This window comes from Sander vitreus, chromosome 9 (assembly GCF_031162955.1).
Source record: "Sander vitreus isolate 19-12246 chromosome 9, sanVit1, whole genome shotgun sequence".
Classification (NCBI taxonomy): Eukaryota; Metazoa; Chordata; class Actinopteri; order Perciformes; family Percidae; genus Sander; species Sander vitreus.
This window is the reverse complement of record NC_135863.1, coordinates 5,194,457-5,217,205: the sequence shown is the minus strand read 5'-3', so window position 1 is coordinate 5,217,205 and position 22,749 is coordinate 5,194,457. Positions and strand designations below refer to the sequence as shown.

At 39.9% G+C, this 22,749-nt stretch overlaps 1 protein-coding gene across 1 annotated transcript; it reads right to left on the bottom strand.

The window, feature by feature from the left end:
• Nucleotides 1–316: 316 nt before the first annotated feature.
• Nucleotides 317–2,648, bottom strand: sox2 (SRY-box transcription factor 2). Its single transcript, XM_078258428.1, has one exon. It carries the CDS (start codon nt 2,216–2,218, stop codon nt 1,256–1,258), a length of 963 nt encoding a protein of 320 aa, XP_078114554.1. The 5' UTR covers nt 2,219–2,648; the 3' UTR covers nt 317–1,255.
• Nucleotides 2,649–22,749: the final 20,101 nt, after the last annotated feature.

Below are 22,749 nucleotides of genomic sequence, written 5' to 3'. Positions count from 1 at the left end.
GATGTTGGTGGAAAAACCTTCCCCCTTTTTAGGAAACAGGCAACAAACTTTGGCTTGAAGGAGCCGTCTGCAGGAACTAGAAAATAGAAACCACGACGCACAAGCTGTGTTATTGGATCAGGGGATTTTTAAAAGAAGCAAAAAAACGGTTACTTGTGTTAGCTGATGTCTAATATTTATATGCATAAAGATGGAAAAAGTCAGTGTTACATTTACAGTGAATAACATCAGAAGAAAAGACAGAAAAGCTCAACAGACAGACGACAATTTAACCTGCAAACACAATGACAGAGAAATAAAATCAAAACTCAAACAATTTCAAGTATCCAAATTTCCAAAATTTATTCATTTCAAACTGCATATTGAAAAAAAAATATACTCAGCTGAAATTGTAACTGTTATAAGGATGGTATTAGTTCCGGTATATATATATACATGGAGTGGTTGGCTTCTGCGTATACTGCAGGCCACAATTTTTAAAATACAACTACGGGAATGAATTTCGAAATAAAAACTTAAAATATCACAGTAAATATACAGAAATTGTACAAATCAATTAGAAAATAAAGAGCACAAGCGTCATACCTCTAACAGATGAAAAGTGGGAGACGAAAATATAAATTAACAACCTATATTTTAAGCTGTATGAGAACAAAAAGTGTCTTAACTTTTTTTTTTAAGAAATTAAAATGTTTAGTAATATTGACCTTCAATGGAAAAAAAAAAACAGTATTACCTGCTTCGTTTTTATGTCCCTTTTCTTTCCAATGTTTGCAGTAATAAAGGAGCATAACTGATCGCTCCCACATAATTCCAGTTCTGCCATCTTCACTTTTAATATTTTCTGCAGAACTGGCGTTGCCTTATATAAAAAAGAAAAATGCAACCTCTTGCAGTTTAACAAACAATTTCATCTGATTGTAATGTTTCTTTGATAAATACTGTACAAAAGGTGATTGCAATAATAAAACATTTGATTGCGACTCCTACTTTCTAGTCTTCCAAACTTCATCCACCAGTGAAGAGGGGATCTCCTACCGTTCCTCTAGAGCTTCCTTAGAATAAAATGAAAGAAAAAAAAAAAAGAGTCGTGTGTCCTTTTTCCTGGAGACTTCTATACAACTTTTCCCACCCCGAAATTTTTCTGTACAAAAATAGTCCAAAGTTAATAGTCCACAGTTTCTCTTATAAAAGTTCTTTTTTTTCTCTCTCTCTCTCTCTCTCTCTCTCTCTCTCTCTCTCTGCTTTGTGTCTCTTACATGTGTGTTAACGGCAGCGTGCCGTTGATCGTCGTCCCGGGCACGGTGCTCTGGTAATGCCCGGACATGTGTAGCCGGGTCTGGGCGGTCTGATCGCTGACCTCCGCCCCGGGCAGGTACATGCTGATCATGTCTCTCAGATCTCCGCTTTGGCAGCCCGGCCCGGCCCGGTGGGAAGACGAGGTGACGACGGGCGGGCTGGAGCTGCTGGACTCGGACTTCACCACCGAGGAGGGCCCCATGGAGCCCAGGGCGGTCATCCCCGGCGTGGTTTGCTGGGAATAGGACATGGAGTATGTCGGGGAGCCGTTCATGTAGCTTTGGGAGCTGGTCATGCTGTTGTACTGCAGGGCGCTCATGTCATAGCGGTGCATGGACTGCATCTGGCTCGGGTTGTGCGCGTTCAGCCCCGGGTGCTGGTAGCTCAGCTGGTCTTGCATCATGCCGTAGCCACCGTTGGTCCAGCCGTTCATGTGCGCCGCGTAGCTGTCCATCCGCTGGTTCACCCCACCGCCCAGCCCGCCCCCCACCCCGACCCCAGCTCCCATCCCGTTCCCTCCGGGAGACAGCAGCCCGCCGGGCAAGGTGTACTTGTCCTTCTTCATGAGGGTCTTGGTTTTCCGCCGGGGCCGGTATTTGTAATCCGGATGCTCCTTCATGTGCAGGGCCCGGAGCCTCTTAGCTTCGTCGATGAAAGGTCTCTTCTCGCTTTCCGACAGAAGTTTCCACTCTGCGCCCAGTCTCTTGCTTATCTCCGAGTTGTGCATTTTGGGATTTTCTTGGGCCATCTTCCTCCTCTGGCCCCGGGACCACACCATGAACGCGTTCATGGGTCTCTTGACCCGCTCCGGACTGTTTTTCTGGTTGGGGCCGGTGCCAGACGTGTTGGTGTTGCCCGAGCCCCCCGTGTTGGTCTGGGGAGCTGGGGGCTTCAGTTCAGTCTCCATCATGTTATACATCAGGAACAGCTTTTAGTTGGAGCTCCCGAGCAGAGGAAAAAAAACCCACAGAGACAAACTCCACAAGCCAAAGAGAGGACAGTGAGGAGCGCAGGCGGCTGCTGCTAAAAGTTACCTGTCGATTTTTCTCTGCAACTTTTTCTCTGGACAAAAACAACCAGCACCAAGCCGCGTCTCCACACACACTCTCTCTCTCTCTCTCTCTCTCTCTCTCTCTCTTCCTCTCGGTGAGTGTGTGTCAGAGCTTGTGTGTGAGTATGAGTGACAAAGAGCCTTCTCCCAATAGGTCCCTGCTATGTTGTGTCCACAAAACTTCTCCAGTCGCTTCTCCGAAAAAGCATCAACAAACTACTTTTTCGACTCTGTCCGCCTGAGCCTTGACAACTCCAGATAGTTTTTGAACAAGTTAATAGACAACCATTCATGTGACGGGGCTGTCAGCGAATAAATGGCTTCGACCTGGCCAATCAGAGCCGGCCTGCTCCCCTGACACACCAATGGGAGGCAATAATTAGCATAAATGGGCGGGGTCTGCTCTGCCCCGAGACACACGCACACTCAGGCTGCCCATATCAGCCAATATAAAGTACATATTTACTATTTCCAAGCTTATGGAGATATTTCTCTGGGAATATATAGCCTACATGGTGGCACTTTATGATCATTTTCGAATATTTTAGAGGAAAGGAAGTTGCAAAAGCTTGCTGGCTGTTTAGAAATTAGACAGTGTCTACTTTATGAGTCAAATAGGACTAAAAACTTATAGTAGAAAATATAAAGTAGGCTAACAATATGTCTAAGAATTTCTAATGAGCGAAATAAGTCGATCATAATGTTTGGTTTTAGGCCTATTTGTTATTTAAATATGTAGCCCAAATTCTAACAATAAATCCAAAGTGTGGCATAGCCTATAATTAAAAGAAAAAGAAAAGTGTTAGCCTACATAAATGTATCAAATGTTGACATTAATGGTGTCAGTATCATCTTATCTTCAACAGCATTGTTCTCACATTAAGTCCCGGCCCGTGACACTGCTGTTCAAAATCAAAAAGTCCCTAATGCCCCCACTTACGGCCCCAATAACATGACAACCCTTAAATAAACTTTGTTAGTTAACTCGAAGCATTGAATAGCGGTGGTGTGTGTGTCTGTGTGTGTGTGTGTGTGTGTGTGTGTGTGTGTGTGTGTGTGTGTGTCTGTGTGTGTGTGGGAGGGTGGAGGGGGGGCACGGCTGGTTTTTAACGTTGAAAAGAGGAAAGGTAATCCAAGATGTTTCCCCCAGTCCTTTTGTTTAGTGAAGTTGAATGCCAACACACAGAAGGCAGACGGGCTCATCTCAGCACAAATAAGCGTTTTTTGTTTGGGATGTTGTCGCTACATCTGTCCGGACAAAGACCAAACTCCACTCCACTTCCACTGCCACAGTGCTGCTGTTGTTGTTGGGGCTTTGTAGTAGTGTGAGGGGGGGGGGGGGGCGGCCTACCGGGGACACGAGGGGAGGAGAAATAAAGGTGAGGAATATTTTAAGCTAAAGTGTGTTTACACAAAAGGCACCGCTCATTCATATAAGCCTGAACAAGCGTGTCAGCCAATTAGTGTGAATAAAAAGCGGCCTCCACCTGCTTCACTTTATTCTGGATCAAACCGACCACACTGCGATTATTATCAGATAAAACCAGCATTATCGTATTTAAAGCGAAATAATTCACTCATATAGATGTAACGTTCAAAACCACTAAAGTTTTTGGGGGGATTTTTGGCAGTGTTGGTGCCACTTGTTTAGCTTCTTTTCCTGAATCTCCATCCAAAGACAAGGCGTCCTGCTGCGTGACACCAGTGCCGCCTACTGGACAGAGGGGGAACTACAAGCAACTCCAAAAGCCTAGACTAGTTTTTCTCAAAGTAGGCTAATGTAGAGAGAAGGAATAGAGGATGGCTGTTTGTAGAAGTTCTGTTAAAAATATATATATATATGTAACGTGTTCTTTAAAATAAATGTATCACACAACAACTAAAGGAACTGAAAAGCAAAAGAGGTAGGCCTATTCAGTCACAACACAGCCTGTCTGAGTCTGCAAGCCAGACAACCCCAATAATTAAAGATAGATCAAGTACATACACCTGGAATAATTTAATTTAAATGCGTGTCTTTAGATTAAATCATAATTGAAAGTGAATAGATCAAGCCTTATTATTTTGTTTTAGTCATTTGATAATAAATGGAGCAGCGGAGCCCCCGTGCTCTCATTATGCCGGCCCCGGCAACCTTACATAAGATTCATCTTGTGCTTAATAGGCTGCGAGAGGCGACACATGCAGCTCGGTCCATTATAATGCAAGGTTGAAATGGGCAGCTCGGCTGCTATCTGCATCTGAGTGTGTTCCCCGCTACCTCTAATCTGCTTATGATAATAAAGGAACAGCGGGGCCCTGCAGCTCTCTCTGAAAGCAGGCCCCATCCAGCCGGGAATGGCCCTGCATCCACAATCATCCTGAATTAAAGCCGTTGTTTGACAAAAACCAGGAGAAACTGGCGGGGCGGTTCCTTCGAACCACTTGTAAGCCCCCTGCTACACCAGGTTGGGATGGCTACAGCAAATAAAAGGAGCAGCACGCTGGGATATCAAAATACTGTTTTGTGGTTGCACAATTTTAGGTGATAGGATCACGGCAAAAACAAGCGAGAAAAAAAGAGCAACAATAATATAAGTGCAAAAATGATTCTAAGAGCCCAGGAAGGACCTCGTGTTTGAACTGTTATATAAGTAACATTATGCAAAATAAAATTGCTGAGCTAATTGCGGTGATATTAGTAGCGACGTGTCAATTAATCTCAATAAAATGCCAATATAGCCTACACATGCCAAAATCTGTAAAATGATTAATTATGTTAAAGGGAAACAAAATGATCATTGCATATGGCAATGAGAGACACAGATTACAGGTGAAATGGAAATAAAATGGTCTTTTCTTGCCACTAGGGGCCGTAACAGGGGCTGGAGACGCAGCCGAGAAAATACTTTATGAAAACATTAATAAGTCCTGCTTGGACATAATTGTCGAAACATAGGCTTATATAAAGTTTTTCATCTAGATAAATGGAGGAATAACATTTTCAGTTTTCAGTTTTTGAAGACAGCAGTGAGTCAGATAATCAAGTTATGGTTTCTCATAGGCTAATGTTACATTTTATTTCTTTCCGAAATAAGAAAAGAAAAGAAGTATTTATGTAATTTTGCGATAATAAAGTAAAATAAATTTAATAAATCTGATAAAAGCATAAAGAGAAAAAAGGCCTGTCAGGTTGTAAATTTGACAAAATGTCATTCAACTTGTTAGGCTTAATGAATTAAAATATGAAGTGAGTTAAAAAAAAAAATAAAGTGAGAATAACATTTAAAACATGGTATGCGTCAGAGTAAAAATAAATGTCTCTAATAATAAATAAGTAATAATAAGTAAAAAATAATCCAGGTCGTTTTGCTTGAATTGTAATTCAATCCTTGTGTTATAGCCTTTTTAATATTGTTGAAAATAAAAACTAAAAAAGGAAAGCATATGAATAGAATTAAATTGCATTAAAGAAATAAATGTGAAATGTGATGACCATATTCTGTTCTGTCAGCAGATGATCTCTGTGTGTGTTGAGAGCAGAAAACTCAACCGGCCAACAACAACTCAGGGAGTCAGTCAAGCTCATGATGCCATGCGGTGTCATTCCACAACACTGCATGTTTTACACACACCCTCAAACACACACTAACATACACACCGACGCAAACACACAAACACTACACACACACGGCTTCTCCTCTCCACCGCACTCCAACTTACTGCCAGTTTGGGAGTCGTCTTCCTCTCGTCTTGATTGGCAGAAATTAAACAAGATGCCATATCGCTCAACCTCCTCCATAGCTTCATCTCGCTTCCCCGAGGAAGCCTCAACTTGTTCGGGACAGAGCTCCCAACGCCGGCTGAGAAAAGTCCAACCGGCACCCTCAGCGTGTTCCCCCATCCCCGGTAGTCCGCACGGTTTCTATCCGGCAGCCGGCTCGCTTTGTCCGGCGTGCAGCCCCGTGAAGCCCCGCTGTCTGTCTGGAGCTCCGCTGTCTTCTTTCCGCTAGCCCTGCAACAAGAAAAGCCGTTTATGGCGACACACAATGTGAAAAGGGGGCCGATTTAAAAAGGAGAAGAATGCAAGCAAGAACAACAAAAGTCAGTTATAGCAAAGTCTATGCCTCTCCTCTCCTATCTTCCACCCCCTAGCTTAGCCCACATAATGAGCAGGAAAAAGCTTTATATTTTGTTCACTGGGTATTCACAGATAATTTGAAGCCATTGTTTCTGCCACAGATGGTTCTTTTTAATACAATAACGGTGCTCTTTGTGAATAGCGAGCCCACAATAAAAATCTAAAGCGTCCTCCTGAATAACCATTTTGTTCTCTCTTGTATAGGCCGAACAAAAGCGCCAGTGAGGTAATGGCCTGCCTTATTGAAAGCCTCAGAATGGGGATTTGATAAAGATTTTTTTTCGCTCCGTTTTCCTTTTGCACAAAGTACACGGCAATGTCAAAGAGAAACTGACACGGCATGAAAAGGAAAAAGGCTCGAAAAAGTGCATGCTGTTGCAGGTTGCAACGATGATTATTATTATTATTATTATTATTATTATTATTATTATTATTATTAGGCTATTGTAATTATAATTATTAGCCTATTATTTACATGTCTTAACTTTGTGCAAAAGTCAGAGGTGAGAGGTTGTTTTGGGGGACTGCAGCAGAGTCAGGTGCAGGCTGTTGTGGATTTTACAATGGAGCTTAAATCCAGAATACATTAGTCTCCAAAGGTCTGCTGTGGATTTGGCACAGTCTCATAATTTTGCATAGGGTGAGTCAAGTTGTGCTTGATAGAATTAAGTATTCAGGGGGCATACCCTTGGTGTCTTGCAGAAACCCCCTGTATCTAATTCTACCCTTTTCACTACAATGGCCCAGAAAATATTGCATGCCTTTAAAGTGTTGATAAGGCACTGTGAAATGTCATAAATGCATGGATGTTAATGGGGAGAATCAGGTAGCCTGATGTAACCTGCTGATGTTGAGATGCACGCCTGCAGGTGTGTGCAGTCAACATGTAGTAGTAGCTCTTCCAGGATGGATCCTGCAGCCATGTACAAGCCACCTCAGTCTGCCCACGGTTGATGTAATTTGTAATTAACTCATGGCTAATCAATAAAGCATTTAAAAGAAAGCACAATGGACACACAGGGGATGATCCCAAGCCAAACATATTGGATGTCACTGATCGTTACAAGGTGAGGACACCCTGTCTATCACAGGGGTGGAGGGGGGGGGATGCAGCAGGAGAAGATAGGGTCACTAGATGAGGGGTGAAGAAGAGAGAGAAGTGAATAGAGGGAAGGAGAGAGGGGCAGGGAGGAGAGAGGGGATAAAGGGGGAATAATGGAGGACAGGAGAGGTGAGGACAAGAGAGCAAAGAATCCCATTCCAACTCACACACACACACACACACACACACACACACACACACACACACACACAATTGATTAAGAACAAGAACAAGGCCTCACATTTTACAACAGTCTGCATCACAAAAAAAATAATTTTGGGATTGTTTCTCTCTCTCTCTCTCTCTCTCTCTCTCTATATATATATATATATATATATATATATATATATATCTCCACAGATATATATTGTATTTATGTGTGCAAAAGGTGACAAAAAGGTTTTGGTCATGGCACCATCATCATCGGCATGTCTTTGTCAGTGTGCCGGCAAGTTTTCTTTCTTGTGATACAGAACAGTTTACTTCTTAAAAAGCCTCTATTTAAGAGCATAAACCCTCTCACATGCATTCAAACTAAATCAGTTCCTTTCCATGTCATTGCAAAGCTATAAAATATAATAATGCAATATGAATAGTCTTTTCAGTTATTCAGCTACTTGACACCATCAACAGTAAAAATGGTTTTGAAACAGCTGTTAAAAAACAATTAATCTGTATTATTTTCATAAATAAATGCCCATTTTTCTGAATTTCCAGTTCAGTTCAGAAAAATCTTTTTTCTTTTGTTGCATAGCCTCGCAGCATTTTGCCACTCTAAAATCTACTTGCATACAGACTAAGTGATGCATTTAACATTTCTGGAACGTAGTAGTTTTCAGCAGCAATATCCATGATCGCTGAACAAAAACGTCTGTGGACACTGTGTATAAATACACAACATAATCATTACGCTTATAAGGGAACTATATTAACATCAACCAACACAAAGACAAATAGTTGCTGACAGGTCTTTAGAAGGGCAGTGCAGAAACACTACAGAAACGTTGAGTGAAGGAGAGGAAAAGCAGCAAAATCAGCGCCAGAGGAAGATTTAAAGACTCAGAGACAAGCACACAGGAGGATCAGTGCTCTCAGAGTGAATAGGCTTAGCAGTAAAGAAATATGAATTTGGTTCTTTATCTGATCAATCCGTGCCATATAGACTATCCCACTCTTGTGAAAGAGAGATGGTGCACTTTTAATTATAAACCCATCCACAGAGGCTGAATGTGAAAGCATGAGTCCAGTGGCACCATGAGAGCCTTTAGAAACACCAGCATCATCACTGAATGCTAATGCATTTTACATTGAAACACACACACACACACACACACACACACACACACACGCGCACACACACACACACACACACACACACACACACACACTTCCATATGCATGAGTGGACACATTTTCTGCATCTGTTTTGTGTGTTTTCTCACATCTCGGCCTGATGGGAGATTCACGGTAGGCTCCCTTTGTGTACTATCTGCATAGTAGTGTGTGTTTGTGTGTGTGTGTTACAGACATAGACACAATAATCAGTGAAAGGTGGTGTGTGTGTGTGTGTGTGTGTGTGTGTGTGTGTGTGTGTGTGTGGGCCAACCGACTGTCAATCATGTCACACGCACAAACATTATCACACACATTCATTCATTCATTCATTCATTCATTTATGCACACTGCTATACTTGCCCTTGAGTTGAAATAGTAACATTATTAAATGGCTGTTTTGATTTGATGCTCATGCTTGATCACTGTTAAGGTTCATACCAACACATAGAGTATGTTCAATACTGAGTTTAAGTCTAGTTTTCAGGACATGCTCCCTAACGCTCACACATCCCTCCTGCCTAGAAATGTCTCATTTTAAAGGTAGATCTGTATTTGGTTTTTCTGAGGGACGTTCCAAGTTGATCTGCAAACAATATATCAGCAGATACTGAGTATGAAAATCTAGATTTGGAGCATTAAAAGGTGATGTTATTGTAGAACCACTCTTTTCTGACCTATGTGTAAAAGCATTGCAAGATAGTCATCATTATATTGGTCAAAAAACTGTCTGGCTCCACAGATTAATTAACTTCAACTTAGAACTATTGGCCATAACAACATCAATAGAAATACAGGAGCAGGGAAATACTACAACATTAACATTAATTTAATACTCAATTTTCCAGAACACACAATAATATCACCTACAGTAAGAGTACATTTCTAATTGTATTATAATATATGTCACAACATATATCTACATATTGTTTTTATTATAGTGGTTCTTACAACTATATAAGTAACTGTCAGTTGATGAATGTAGTTTTTGATTTTGATGAAATAATGCGGCAACTAACTAAATTTAAAACCCATCGTTTCCTCTTCAAACTAAGCCAGTAATTGTTTCCCACCACATTAGAGCTTTTCTCAAAACAAAAACCTGGAAAACATTGTCTCATGTTTTATTGTAGACAGGATAAATGATTGCGTATGCTTGCACGGATAAGACAGACATCAAGTACAGTAAAAAAAACCCAAAAAAAACTATAGCACAACTCTATAATAAAAATCCTATTTTATATTATTTTTTACTGTACTTGTACTGTCAAATATGTCAATGCTAACAACAACATTTTAAGTTTGGCTATATTGAAACAGTAACCGGCCTGTGACTGTCCTACTCTACCAGATGATTTAATGCCTAGCTTTGATGTTGCTTTACAAGTTTTGGTGTGGACGACAACATAAAAAAAAAAGAATTGAAAATGCTAGTGTGGACATACATGTCCATATGTAAGCATTTTATCTGCTGGACATGGTCAGACTCTGAAAAGTACTGGACAGACACTATAAAGTTGAGGATTAGACTAACTAACTAAAACTGCTGACCACCAGAAGGGAGGTGGTTGGTCAGTCCTGCATCTGTTTGTTCAGGAACCGAAGACACGCAGACACAGCTGTCAGATATTTACAGAACAACACACTTCACCGGCATCCCATTAACAAAGAATGCAACATAAACAGTTTAAACAATGCAGATACAGAAAGTTTCTGTTGGAAAAGCCACAATGCTCTTCAGTTATGGTTGGCTGTTTAACAAGCCTGGACTTCTAGTTGAATGTTAGTGTTAATAGATAAATAAGATCAGGCAAAACAGAAACAGATTTCAATCTAAAAGTAGTATTTTTCAGCAATGATAACAGCGTGGCTCTAAGGATGGAAATTCATGGTCTCCAGAGGAGGAATCCTAGTGAATTTTCCTCTAGTGTCACCATGAAGGTTGACATTTGTGATTTTGAGTAAAAAATATCAACAAATGTTGGCTGGATTGCCAAGAAATCTGGTACAGACATAAATGTCCCCTTTAGAATAAATTGGAATAACGTTGGTGATCCCAGTTCATCGTACATAATCATTGGGTCAAAGATGAAATCTTTCTCAATAATTTGGTTTATTTATTTAATTTATTTACCAAATACCTGCAAAACTAATGACATTCCCATCAGCCTCAGCTTTATACTTTGTGATAATTAGCAAATGTTAGCATGCTATAATGTTACATTCTGTAGATTCATGCTTCTAAATGTCTACTGTGTGTCTAGTCATTTTGTTCCTGTTTTGTTTGTCAAATACCCTCAAATAATTTAAATAGTTTAGATAAATGTTTAATTATGACATTAGATTAAATTAACTAAACAATTATCATTTCCATCTCTCGCACTATCATCATCAAGGAGGTTGATAATCATTAGAATCTTGTACTGTGTTTGCTCAAAAATAAAACGGCTAAAGAAAGCCAGACAGGCTGTAAAAACTGAGGTGAGACAGCAATAACTGCAGATAAATAACACTTAGGTTAATCACAGCAACTTTATTCAGCTAAACAGCAAAACAAACCCCCTCTGTACTAGGGCTGTGTATTGGCAAGAATCTGGCGATACGATACGTATCATGATACAGGGTTTACGATTAAATATATTACGATACTGTAAGCATTGCGATATATATTGCGATTTTTTAAAATCCAATTTTAGGAACAATGTCATAGTTTAAAGGAGAATTCCGGTCAATTTCAACACGTAGCTCTGTTGTTTGTAAATTTGGAGTGCTGTCAGTAGCGAGAAAAACTAAACCAATCGGTGCTGCCTACACCGTGTTATCCCCCTGCTAGCGTTAGCACCCAACAGGCTTAAACAGGGCAAGTTTTAAACGTGTTTGTAGCCTCTAAACATGCTCGAAATGTCATTACAAGTGCCTACCCATGTGAAGTGATTCCTTCTGAGGGAACACAGCAAATTTGACTTGAATATTGGATTGTATGAGTTCGACAATCGACTAGTGTTGACTTGACTGGAAAACAGGAAATAAACAGAGGTATGTGCACTGGCTGGATTGACACAACTTTTATTCCTTTCTGTCACATCTACAGCAGTCAGTTTTTTTTGCAACTGACAGCACTCCAAATTTCAAAACAACAGAGCAACGTGTTGAAATTGACCGGAATTCTCCTTTAAAGAACACACCTGAAGATACATTACAACACTGTTATGTAGCGGTCAGAGTTTTAAAACAAACTAAATTAACCACTGTCTGCTACGAATATATGCAGATTAAAAATCGTGATTTTGAGAATCAATACAGCATCACAAAACATAATTCTGTGATACTCAAGTGTATAAATATTTTCTTACACCCCTACTCTGAGCTTACAGGAAGATATAAACCGTTGTAATAAAACCAAAACACCAATGAAGAAATCAGTAAAACATCACAAATCCAAACATTTAAAGGATAGAAGTTTAGATTTAAGATGAAATATAAAATTAGGCAGGATGGATAACTAAATGCAGTCACTTCTACAGACTTAGATTATTTAGATGATGATGAAAATTACATATTAGTAGATTTAGTATTTATGTTTAAATACTTGATTCCCAGCTAACTTGCACCATTTAAGGACCACTTCATGACAACCAAACCATTATCGTTGACTGATGGTTACTAATGCCTAATTATTTGACCAACTACTTGATGGACATTACAAACAAATTGTCACATTGGATTGATCACATACTGGATGAAAACACGTAAAGCCTGATCATCAGATCAGCTAAACATTCCTCTGACATCATATTAAAATGACGATTTATATAACAGTTATTTGATTGACAGCTAATAATGATCAAAACCAATAGTAACCATTTACTTATAAGATAGCTGAGCATCAGAAAAATGAGATTGATGACTAATATGCCATTTGAACATTTGCAGGCATTTCAGTGCAGAATTAAGCCAAAAACTAATCGAAACATCAGATCAGCCAGATGAAGAAGCCTACTTTAATATAACGTATTCACTGAGCTGACCGATGGTTATTAATGTTCAAGTCAGATTAGCAGACTGCCTGAAAGGAAAACTCTCGTCGTTTCAATGACTTTAAAAATATTTGCTGCAGTGTTACAAGCGGCTGCATATGGCAAAATGAAAAGAGCAGAACATGAAAACGTGAATGTGGTTTACAGCCATCTGTCACATGGGAAGAAGAACCAAATGATCTGACAGACTGAGAGTCACTTAACAACATAGACACATACACCAACGCACAGCTACTTTAAGTTTGTGCAGGTAAGGATAAATGCTTAAATGGCATTTCCCCAAGTTTTGAGATATCCATGGCTGATATTTGTGCCTTGACCCCAATACAGTAGAAGTGAATGGAATTTTGGCTGTGGATCTCACAACACTGAAAAAAATTCAACAGCAATGTGTTTTTTTGCCACAAACATTTACTGGTTCTGGATTAGAACAAATTGATTTAAACTGGACTTGAACAGAACTTTTCAAAGCAGACATTTTTGACTACAGTGCAATAACTGCTGGAACACAACAAATCATTGAAGTTGAATTCCAACACACTATCGGCAGGTGTATTACAGTTGCAACATTTTAGCCACAGACCTTTAACAGTTATCAAGTCCACAATAAGGGATGACAACATCTTCATACTAAAGGCACAAGCTGCAACAACCAATCAAAAGGAGAGACAAATCTCTATTATCTATTGTACTCCAATAACACATCAATAATTGACTGCAAAAAAGTCCTCAAAATGAGACAAACAATCCACACAATGATTTTAATGTTATTTTGTGAAGCTTTGAGCGCCAACGTTGAAATTCCATTGCCTTCCAGTCAATTGGTGGGGGGCAGAATTTACACAGACAGAGATCTCAAAACCATGACAAATAAAACTAAACCATGTGCAGATACCAGAAGTAAGTGAGAAAATGTGCTTTTTTTTGTAATTTTGTATGCATATTTGTGCCTCTCACACACTCTTTGAATCTGGAGCTCTCAGTAATACACTGGCCTCAACACACTCTCTCTCACTCTCACTCACACACACACACACACACACACACACACACACGCTATATTACACATGTATACATACAAGATATTTCACACTCTCCCCATCCTACACTCATCTCTCTCATCTCCCTCCCGGCCACCGCTGGTTTTGTTTACAGGCCAATTTGAATGAGAATGAATCTCTCTCGGATTTTTCTAGAAAGCGGTCTAATCCACGCAGGCTGCTGCGAGGCCCCGGCCCTTTGTTTGGGATTACTGCAGCTTAGCGCTAGCTAACAATGAGGAGATGAGCAGCTCACCTCATTGCCGCTAATGAAGTGTGGAGTCATTTAGCTGCTAGCTAGCTGCTACCGAGCCGAGATGATACCTTCACACACGCCTGCACACACACAGAAACATGCACACGTTTGTATTACTATACATGTGAGGTCACCGACTGTTGACATTCATTTCTTAACTTATCCCTCACAATTACACACTGAGACACTTGAACTCAAGTGTTGCCCTTAACTTTCTTCGTAAGTAGCTTCAAAGTTCAAAAGTACATTATTGCAGACTGCACAACATTGTTCTATTCAGAGTCTGTATCGTGCTGGTTTAAACACTTATCTAAAGCTATCCTGATTGTGTTAAGAGAAAGAAAAAACAAATCCAAGATGTCATTGTTTAACGCAGCAGCATTCCTTCAGATGGAAATAGTGGGAATCATTTTTATCGCATTTCTCTGCCATCTGAATCTTCGGAAAATTTGAGATCTTGACGACAATTTAAAGCTGTGCGTTGCTGTTTCTCAAACTCCGTTCATTAGACCTTACTCCACAGCGCTGTGGAATAAGGTCTGGAAATGCGAGACTAGCTCTCACTGCTCATCAGTGTTGTTTTTGGGCACAAAACTACTAGTAGCATATAGACTTGTATAAGAATTCTCTTTAAGTTCATGGATTAGTAAGAAAGTGCTTTGCCTACTGTTGCTAAGGCTATGTTCAAACAGACATTCACATTTGGTGTTATTCTGACGTTATTCTACCTTGCGATTGTCGCAGAGAACGTGATCGTCACTGATAACCTTTTAGAGTTATAAAATCCACTGTGCTGTGTTTTGGCATTTAATGACTTTCAAACTCATCATTATATTATTCAAAGGGGATTTAAGGACTAGTTTGAATTTGGTCTTCTGACCTGTGGCAACATGCCAACCTCAATGTAAATTAGTTTTTTTTCAGTCTGAATGCCCACTTGGATTATTAGAAACACGGGATTGAAAGACCACACTCAAATAAAAAATAAAAAAATACTTTTAAGTGTGAAACAAGCTAAAGTGAGGTTCGTCTGAGAATAAAAATACACACATCGCAATTGATGCTGACTAGTATCTGTGTGTTGGGGAGAGTATAAGCCATGGTCACAAGGGTAAAGGGGCACCAAGGCAACAGGAGAAGCAGGAAGATTTAAGCTTGGCAGAAACACACACAGATAGCAGTGGTCCACACTGAGAGTATGTTGGCTTGTCTTCTGACAAAGTGACTGAGCTTGGCATCTGATTAGGAAGGACTGAGGAGAGGATTTTGATGTTTATCCAGGTCTAGGGATGATCATGGCATGTTCAGACCTCTGTGCTGGACTTGGATGGTTAGCAAGGGAATGGCAGTGCTTTTGTAATGAACCAGGACAACACACACACACACGCACACACACACACACACACACACACACACACACACACACACACACACACACACACACATACATTCACGATTTCATTGCAGTCCTGCTCCCTTAAAATCACTTTCACCATCTCTTACCTTTCTGCTTTCTTCTGTTCTACCGTTTCATCGTCTATATAGCGTCCGGTTTACTAAACAAGTTAAACCGGGAAAAGAGATTCTTTTTTGGCTCAGAAAAACAGATATTTTTCACAAAATAAATTGAGTAAAGCACAAAACCAGGTTACTTCACTGTTCAAGTCTGTCTAAAAAAACATTTTTATCGTTTTATCGTATCACATAGGTCAAGGGCCCTATTCAGCTCAGACTAGACATGAACTGTCTGAGGTTAATATTTCCTTGGTCCGACAGAGCCCATTAGTCTGTCTCGTATAACAACGCCGGGCATGATTTTCTGTTAAAACTTGAGCTGTATTGGTTAAGTTACTGATTGAGTGGGAATGTTTGCTTTTTTTGCAACACCCTGCTGCAAGAGCTTGCACTCACACAAAGTTATTTCAGTCTACAGTGTCTCCAGCAGGCCTACAGAATGTCCAACAGTCAGAATCACAGAGTCAACAAGCTGTAAAGTGAAGAAGTCATAAATGTTCAGTGTTTATCTTCAGGCTGAGAAACCTAGCACCTCACTGATAATGTGTGTTTCAGAAAGGCCTTAAACTCTGTGGTCAGAGCAAGTCGTGTCTTAACACTCCCTGAACACACACACACACACACACACACCTCGTCTCCATCCTATTTAAACAGCGGCTGTTGAATTTCACAACAAGCTCATAAAGGACGCAGAAATGCATTGAGGTCCGCGGGAAAATAAATCAAAGCTGTTTGCGTAACTCTGTGTGTGTGTGTGTGTGTGTGTGTGTGTGTGTGTGTAAAAAAAGTGTGACATTACAAAGACCTAATAAGAATATTCAATCAGAGGCATAATGTCATGGCTGCATGAGAAAACTGAGTGAGCCAGTGCCTTTTTACCAGAGATACCATTAACATAGCATTTTATCAGTAAGAAGAGGCTGTCAACATGTTTACATGCACCAGCTTGTGTGTGCATTTGGAATTTGTGCATTTGTGCAAATATCTCAAGAAAAATTGCATTGGTTGCCCTAGATGGGAAACGTTATAAAGAGAAGATGCAAATAAAGATTATATAAAAATATTTTTTTAGTAAGTAATGACATTGGAGGACATGCTTTCACATCCACTGTAAATGTAGAATCAGCGTGTTACTACCACCAGCCAGAAAACACAGCACGCAACACGCATTTTAAATAACATAAATACATCTTTGGTAGAAAACAGCAGTTAGATTATGTACACCAGTTGCAAGGCCTTTTTCACAGCACACATTTTGACATGTCACGGTAGGAAAATTGCATGTGTAAAAAATAAAATGAATAATTCCATTTAGCTGCTTCTGTTTTAGGGTCCTGGAATTGTGCATGCTCGCTCTCTGTCACACTGTCATGACTTACAGGGACACCTGTGCTTCTTTTTCTGTGATAAAGTCAAAATGTGTACTATGTTATCTTGTTCTAAACTCAATAATATTTGCATTGCAATAATTGTTTAGTTTGCTTTTGCCAACTTTTTGAAATGTTTCTTAAAATTTGTATTAGGACGGAAACTAGAGGTTTAGAGCAACTAAGTACACAACTTTCTGGATTATAATTTGACTATGTAAATAGTATACATTAAAGTATACGAAAACACCCACTGGTATACTGTATAAAATACTCCGCCTTATGTCTTTGCAGAAATGGCCAGGTGACCATACTTACATCACACAACTACTTACGTAGTGGACGTGGACGTGGATGCGCACAGCATAATATTCTATCATATTTTGTGTGAGTAATCGTGTGCATATTATCCGCAGCGGATACATATTGCCAAAATATATTCCAACTTGTGAACTGCTGCCGTGTTCGCTTGTATTATTTCACAAGTACATTACTGTGATTATCTTTGTGTATAAATGTGAAAGTGTTTGTGTCTCTCTCTCTGTGTATCTGTGCCCTCTACCAAAGAGCTCCAAGCTGTCGTGTTTTAGCCTCCTACGGTTAACATCTGCTGCATTTAGTGCTGCCATGTCGCTCTGTGATACACATACCGTCTAATAGAATCAAAATCACACGCTGCCACGGTTTATCCACACACACACACACACACACACACACACACACACACACACACACACTGTCAGCCAGTATACCAACCAGTTGCTGGATATATATATATATATATATATAATATATATATATATATATATATATATATTATATATATATATATATATATATATATATATAATATATATATATATATATATATATATATATATATATATATATATATATATATATATATATATATATATATATATATATATAATATATATTGTATTAAAAACACAAGTAGATATCGATGCCGTTTATGTGGAATGGCATCCAAATGTATGTTTTCCACTTTCTAATTTATCCTTTTTTTGCATTAAATGTGAGTTTTATTTGGGAGTTTTGTGTGAGAGACTCAACATCTCTGTATCACCAAAACAAATATATTTTTTCGGACTCTGATCCCATCCAGATAACAAGGCACTACAACAGTGAAATAGCTTTTTGGATGACTTTGGCTTTTCTTTAATGGACAACTTAAAGGTTTCAGACTTCAACACAGCTGGACTCTTTTGGACTGGTTACTTTCAAATTACCTAAAAATCCCATTTTCTCTCTCTTTTTCCACACACAGACAAGCTTAATCTTCATGACAGCTTTACACCTATTAGTTCTGAGGTGGAAAACTAGATGACTCTACTGATGTTCACATCATCAGCCCTAATACCAAATATTTCTGGGCTCCCGAACCCAAACAATGCAGGCATCTGCTGCCGGACCACTTCTTTAATGGAAAACACTCTCTCGTTGACTCTTTCTCTCTATGTCTGTGTCCTTCGCTCGCCCATCCAGGCACTAATGTAAATGAAAAGCATTGGGACAGGGTGTGTTGTTAATGTGTGGACATGGACAAAAAGACGGGGTCTGGGGGTATTGTATTGGCCCTTTGACACACATCCCAACCTCAACGCACACACTCACACCTCCTCCTTTTCTCTCTCCTCTATTGACGGCCCCTCAAAATCAATAAAAATGATCTTGGGAGTCCATCCACCATTTGGCTGCATCATCTTGGAAGTGCCTTCTTTAGGATATAGCGGCCATACTGTACAATGGGCCAGCCAAGCGTGTGTAATTTACCATTGATTTCCTCCCTCTCTCTTCCTGACTCCTTCGCCCCTAGTCACTGCACACAACACAAAAAAAAAACTAACTTCATCATACACCCTGTTAATGCACATGCACAATAACCCTCTTTTCTCCTGCCCTCTGGTAATTTCACTCTTTCTTCATCTTTTTCGCTTTCTTTCCTCCTTTATCTCCTTCGTGCTACGGCCCTATTTCTGAAATCTCTTCACAGGTCACTGTTCTTTCACTACAGTAATGGATGACTTGTGCAAATGTTGTTTGTGCCCAATCTGTTTTTTCTTTCTCCCCCCATCTCTCTACATCTTTTTCAAGTAAATATCCCACATATTGATGTTCCCAACCTCCCATTTCTGAACCCATTTTTTTTTTAGTTTTTCTAAGTAATATTATTATCTCATTAACTTATACCATCAACTTTAAAAGTTTCAACATACTTTTCTCTGTCGATCTCAGATCTCTTGAACTCTCTTGAAGTTGAACTTTCGTTTTGGATAACCTTTATGCTTTTTATGTTTCCAAGATAGTTTTAGTTGCATAAATGTGACAATGTGAAGGCAAAACTCTTCAGTTTATGTGGCAATCATACAAATGTGGTTACAACATGGAAACATAGAGCTACAATTACAATTGTCAATTAGCAGATATATTGACTACAGTACAATCTGTAACTAAAACAAGTCTACAATATTGCCCCTAGATTGTATCATGTTTAAACCAAATAAAACTAAATACATGTTTGATTTCCTTTGTCACACTAAACCAAACAGTCCATGCACTATAGTTAGTGCTTGATTAAGAGTCTTAATTGAATCAAGCTAAAATGATATTCTTGAAGCTGCTTCACAAACCCAAATGACTAATTATTATGAACCACCATCACTGCAGACAGATGCTTGTACAATACATCCCTTGGTAAACGGGTATTAGCTTTAAAACCAAATGCCTTGAATCCCAAAATACATGCATGTAGTTGTTCTCAGGTTGAAGTTGGATGGAGCTACGCTAATAATTCACTGAAGCCACCAAGCTCCATGTTATCAAAGGTGTCAGAGCTGTAAAGTTGTGGGATACCTAACAGTAGCAAAACAAGTCACTGCATTGGATTACAATTCAGAATTTGGGATTTCCTACATATAGAAGATTACAAAATGTGTGTGCTCCCTGCAACTCAGTCTCAAGTGACAAAAAGTATTTGTACTAAAACTATTTGAAAACGATAGCAAAACGTTTCGCTGCATTTACATTTTTGTCATTGCTGATGACGTGTTCACTCACAGTGGTGACGTTTCTACTCATAGCGATGACATTCCGTTACTTTATGATGATGTCTCTAAAGTAACTATGACACCTGAAGTTTTACTCGCCTGGTGAAGGCCTCTCGAGGTTGGGTGATGACATCTTTGAACACAGAGAGGAACGTTTCAAAACCGCTGTGACGACGATCTGATTGTAAAACCTGGTGTATATCACGACAAAGATGTACAACATCAAGATGTTCAACTTAGACCTGAATCTGAAGAGCTTGTTGCACACTGAACCACATGCAACATTCATGTACACACATATATGCTCACACATCTAACACAAACACACACACACAGACAACTGTCAGTCAGTCTTTGAGAGCAGTGTGTTTTTTGTTAAGTCTGACACTTTACCTCAGTCGCTCTAAGCCTATTACTGTATTCTTTTTCTGCTGTTCACAACACACACACACACACACACACAGTGGGGCTATCACTAAGACCTTATTCAATAAGCCTAGAGCGTATCCTCCAGCCATATCGCATATCATTCTCCCAACAAACACACCTTTCGTCACACACACACACACACACACACACACACACACACACACACACACACACACACACACACACGATATCTGAATCTTTTTTTTTTCCTGAGTGGTGTTGTCGTCCCTGTTTGTTGAGAGTATCATTTACAGCCAAGGTGTTTGAAGAAAGACACCTCTCCTGTGGCGTGGTGTGTGTGTGTGTCTCTTTAGAGTGGGGCTTTGCTGCTCCTGACACCGTTATCAGCACTAGTCGAATGTATTTCTTATCGAGGTGGAGGGAGGTGGGGGGGGGAGACCAACGACCGACAATACAAGCTTATCAAACGTCCTCAGCCACGATTCGGCCTGTCACTCAAAGCACACGTGTACACACACACACACACACACACACACACACACACACACACGAATTTTTTGATTGATAGATGGCTTTCCCAACAAATAGAAAGCTTGGATCAACATCCTTGTGGCCCCTTTTTACCTTACACACTCATGCAGTGGTTTAACGTGTGTGTGTGTGTGTGTGTGTGTGTGTGTGTGTGTGTGTGTGTGTGTGCACGTGAGAGAGAGAGAGAGAGAGAGAGAACATTCCAGAGTAACAAAGGTGGGATTAGGGATGCATTAGTTGGCCGTGGAGCGAGAGGCCTGTCAATAACAGCAGCCAGAATAAACCCTGAAACCTTGATAAGAAGACAAAGGACGAGCCAGATAGCAGCAAGCAGAGAGAGAGAGAGAGAGAGAGAGAGAGAGAGAGAGAGAGAGAGAGAATGATGAGAGAAGGATCAATAGAGGGAGAGAGGAGGTTTGAGACAGAGAGAAATGGATGGATGGATGGATGGATGGATGGATGGATGGAGAGGCAGCGAAGGGATCAATATCAAGAGAGACAGGAGGAGAGAAGTTTTCACAAAGACAGGTGAAAGGGTGAGGTTGGGTGAGGATAAAAGGGATGAGGGAGAGGAGGATAATGGTGAAGATGCTGCAAGTCAGGATGTAGGTAAGAAGCAGGGTTTGACTAAGATGGGTCGATACAGATAGCAGTAATTTTGTTTTACATCCTGCTGCAGCCAAAGGTTTGAGGTTATTTTGAGTATTTTCACTGAACAGAGGAACAGGACACATTTGTACATTTCTCAAAAATGTGAGTCCAACCACACTAGAGGTTGTTGAATAGCCAGTATAGGCTTCTGCTTTTGGGATTGGAAGAGAAATAACTAAAACATGCTTTCACATAGTTTTTTGTAATTCCAGATTCAAGTTTAGCTACTTATCGCTCAAGGCTATGTAATAACCCCTTTTTCAGGAACTTTACCTGCATTTCGAATGGAGGAACAGGGTCAAAATGTAGCTCTTGGCCCTAAAAATGTCCCTGCTATGCCTGCTTTTTGATAACTCAGAGCCTATCAGGGTGCTGTAATTATTTGCACTGATTGCTCAAATCCGTGAGACTGTTACAACCACCCTGTGTCCACTGCAGGGACTTTTTCATGGGACCATGCGCTGAGCCTACTATTTTTAAAGGGAGAAACCAGTGTACAAATTTTGTCTTCAGTCATAGTTTGTGGCCACAAAAAACACTTGCTCTGGGGATAGTTCTTTTCATTGTCCCATGGAGTAGCAGGGTCGAGTTTGCAGTACTGAGCAACACTCACTGGTCAAACCTGAAGGATGGTACAATGTCTGTAAAGTACACCATGGTGTCCTTCCCAAAATGGATTGAAATGGCAGATTGAAATGTTTCTTTAAAAGCCTCGTCTCTTCATTAACTTCATTAACAGACGTCCTCCAAACAGCCTTCACTGTCTCATGCCAAAGGATGCATACACTCTCTTTAGGGCTTTTACCTGAGATGCAGTGAAAACCAAAGCAGTGAGTGATTGAAGGTTATCGTCAGAGGATCTTCAATCAAATGGGAGCAGTGAAACATAGCAAGTAGTTGATCAACAACGCTACAAAATAATCTACACCACAGTCCATACATTTTTGTAAAATTAAAGCTTTGAATCTTGTTTTTCCTAAAAAGTTGGCA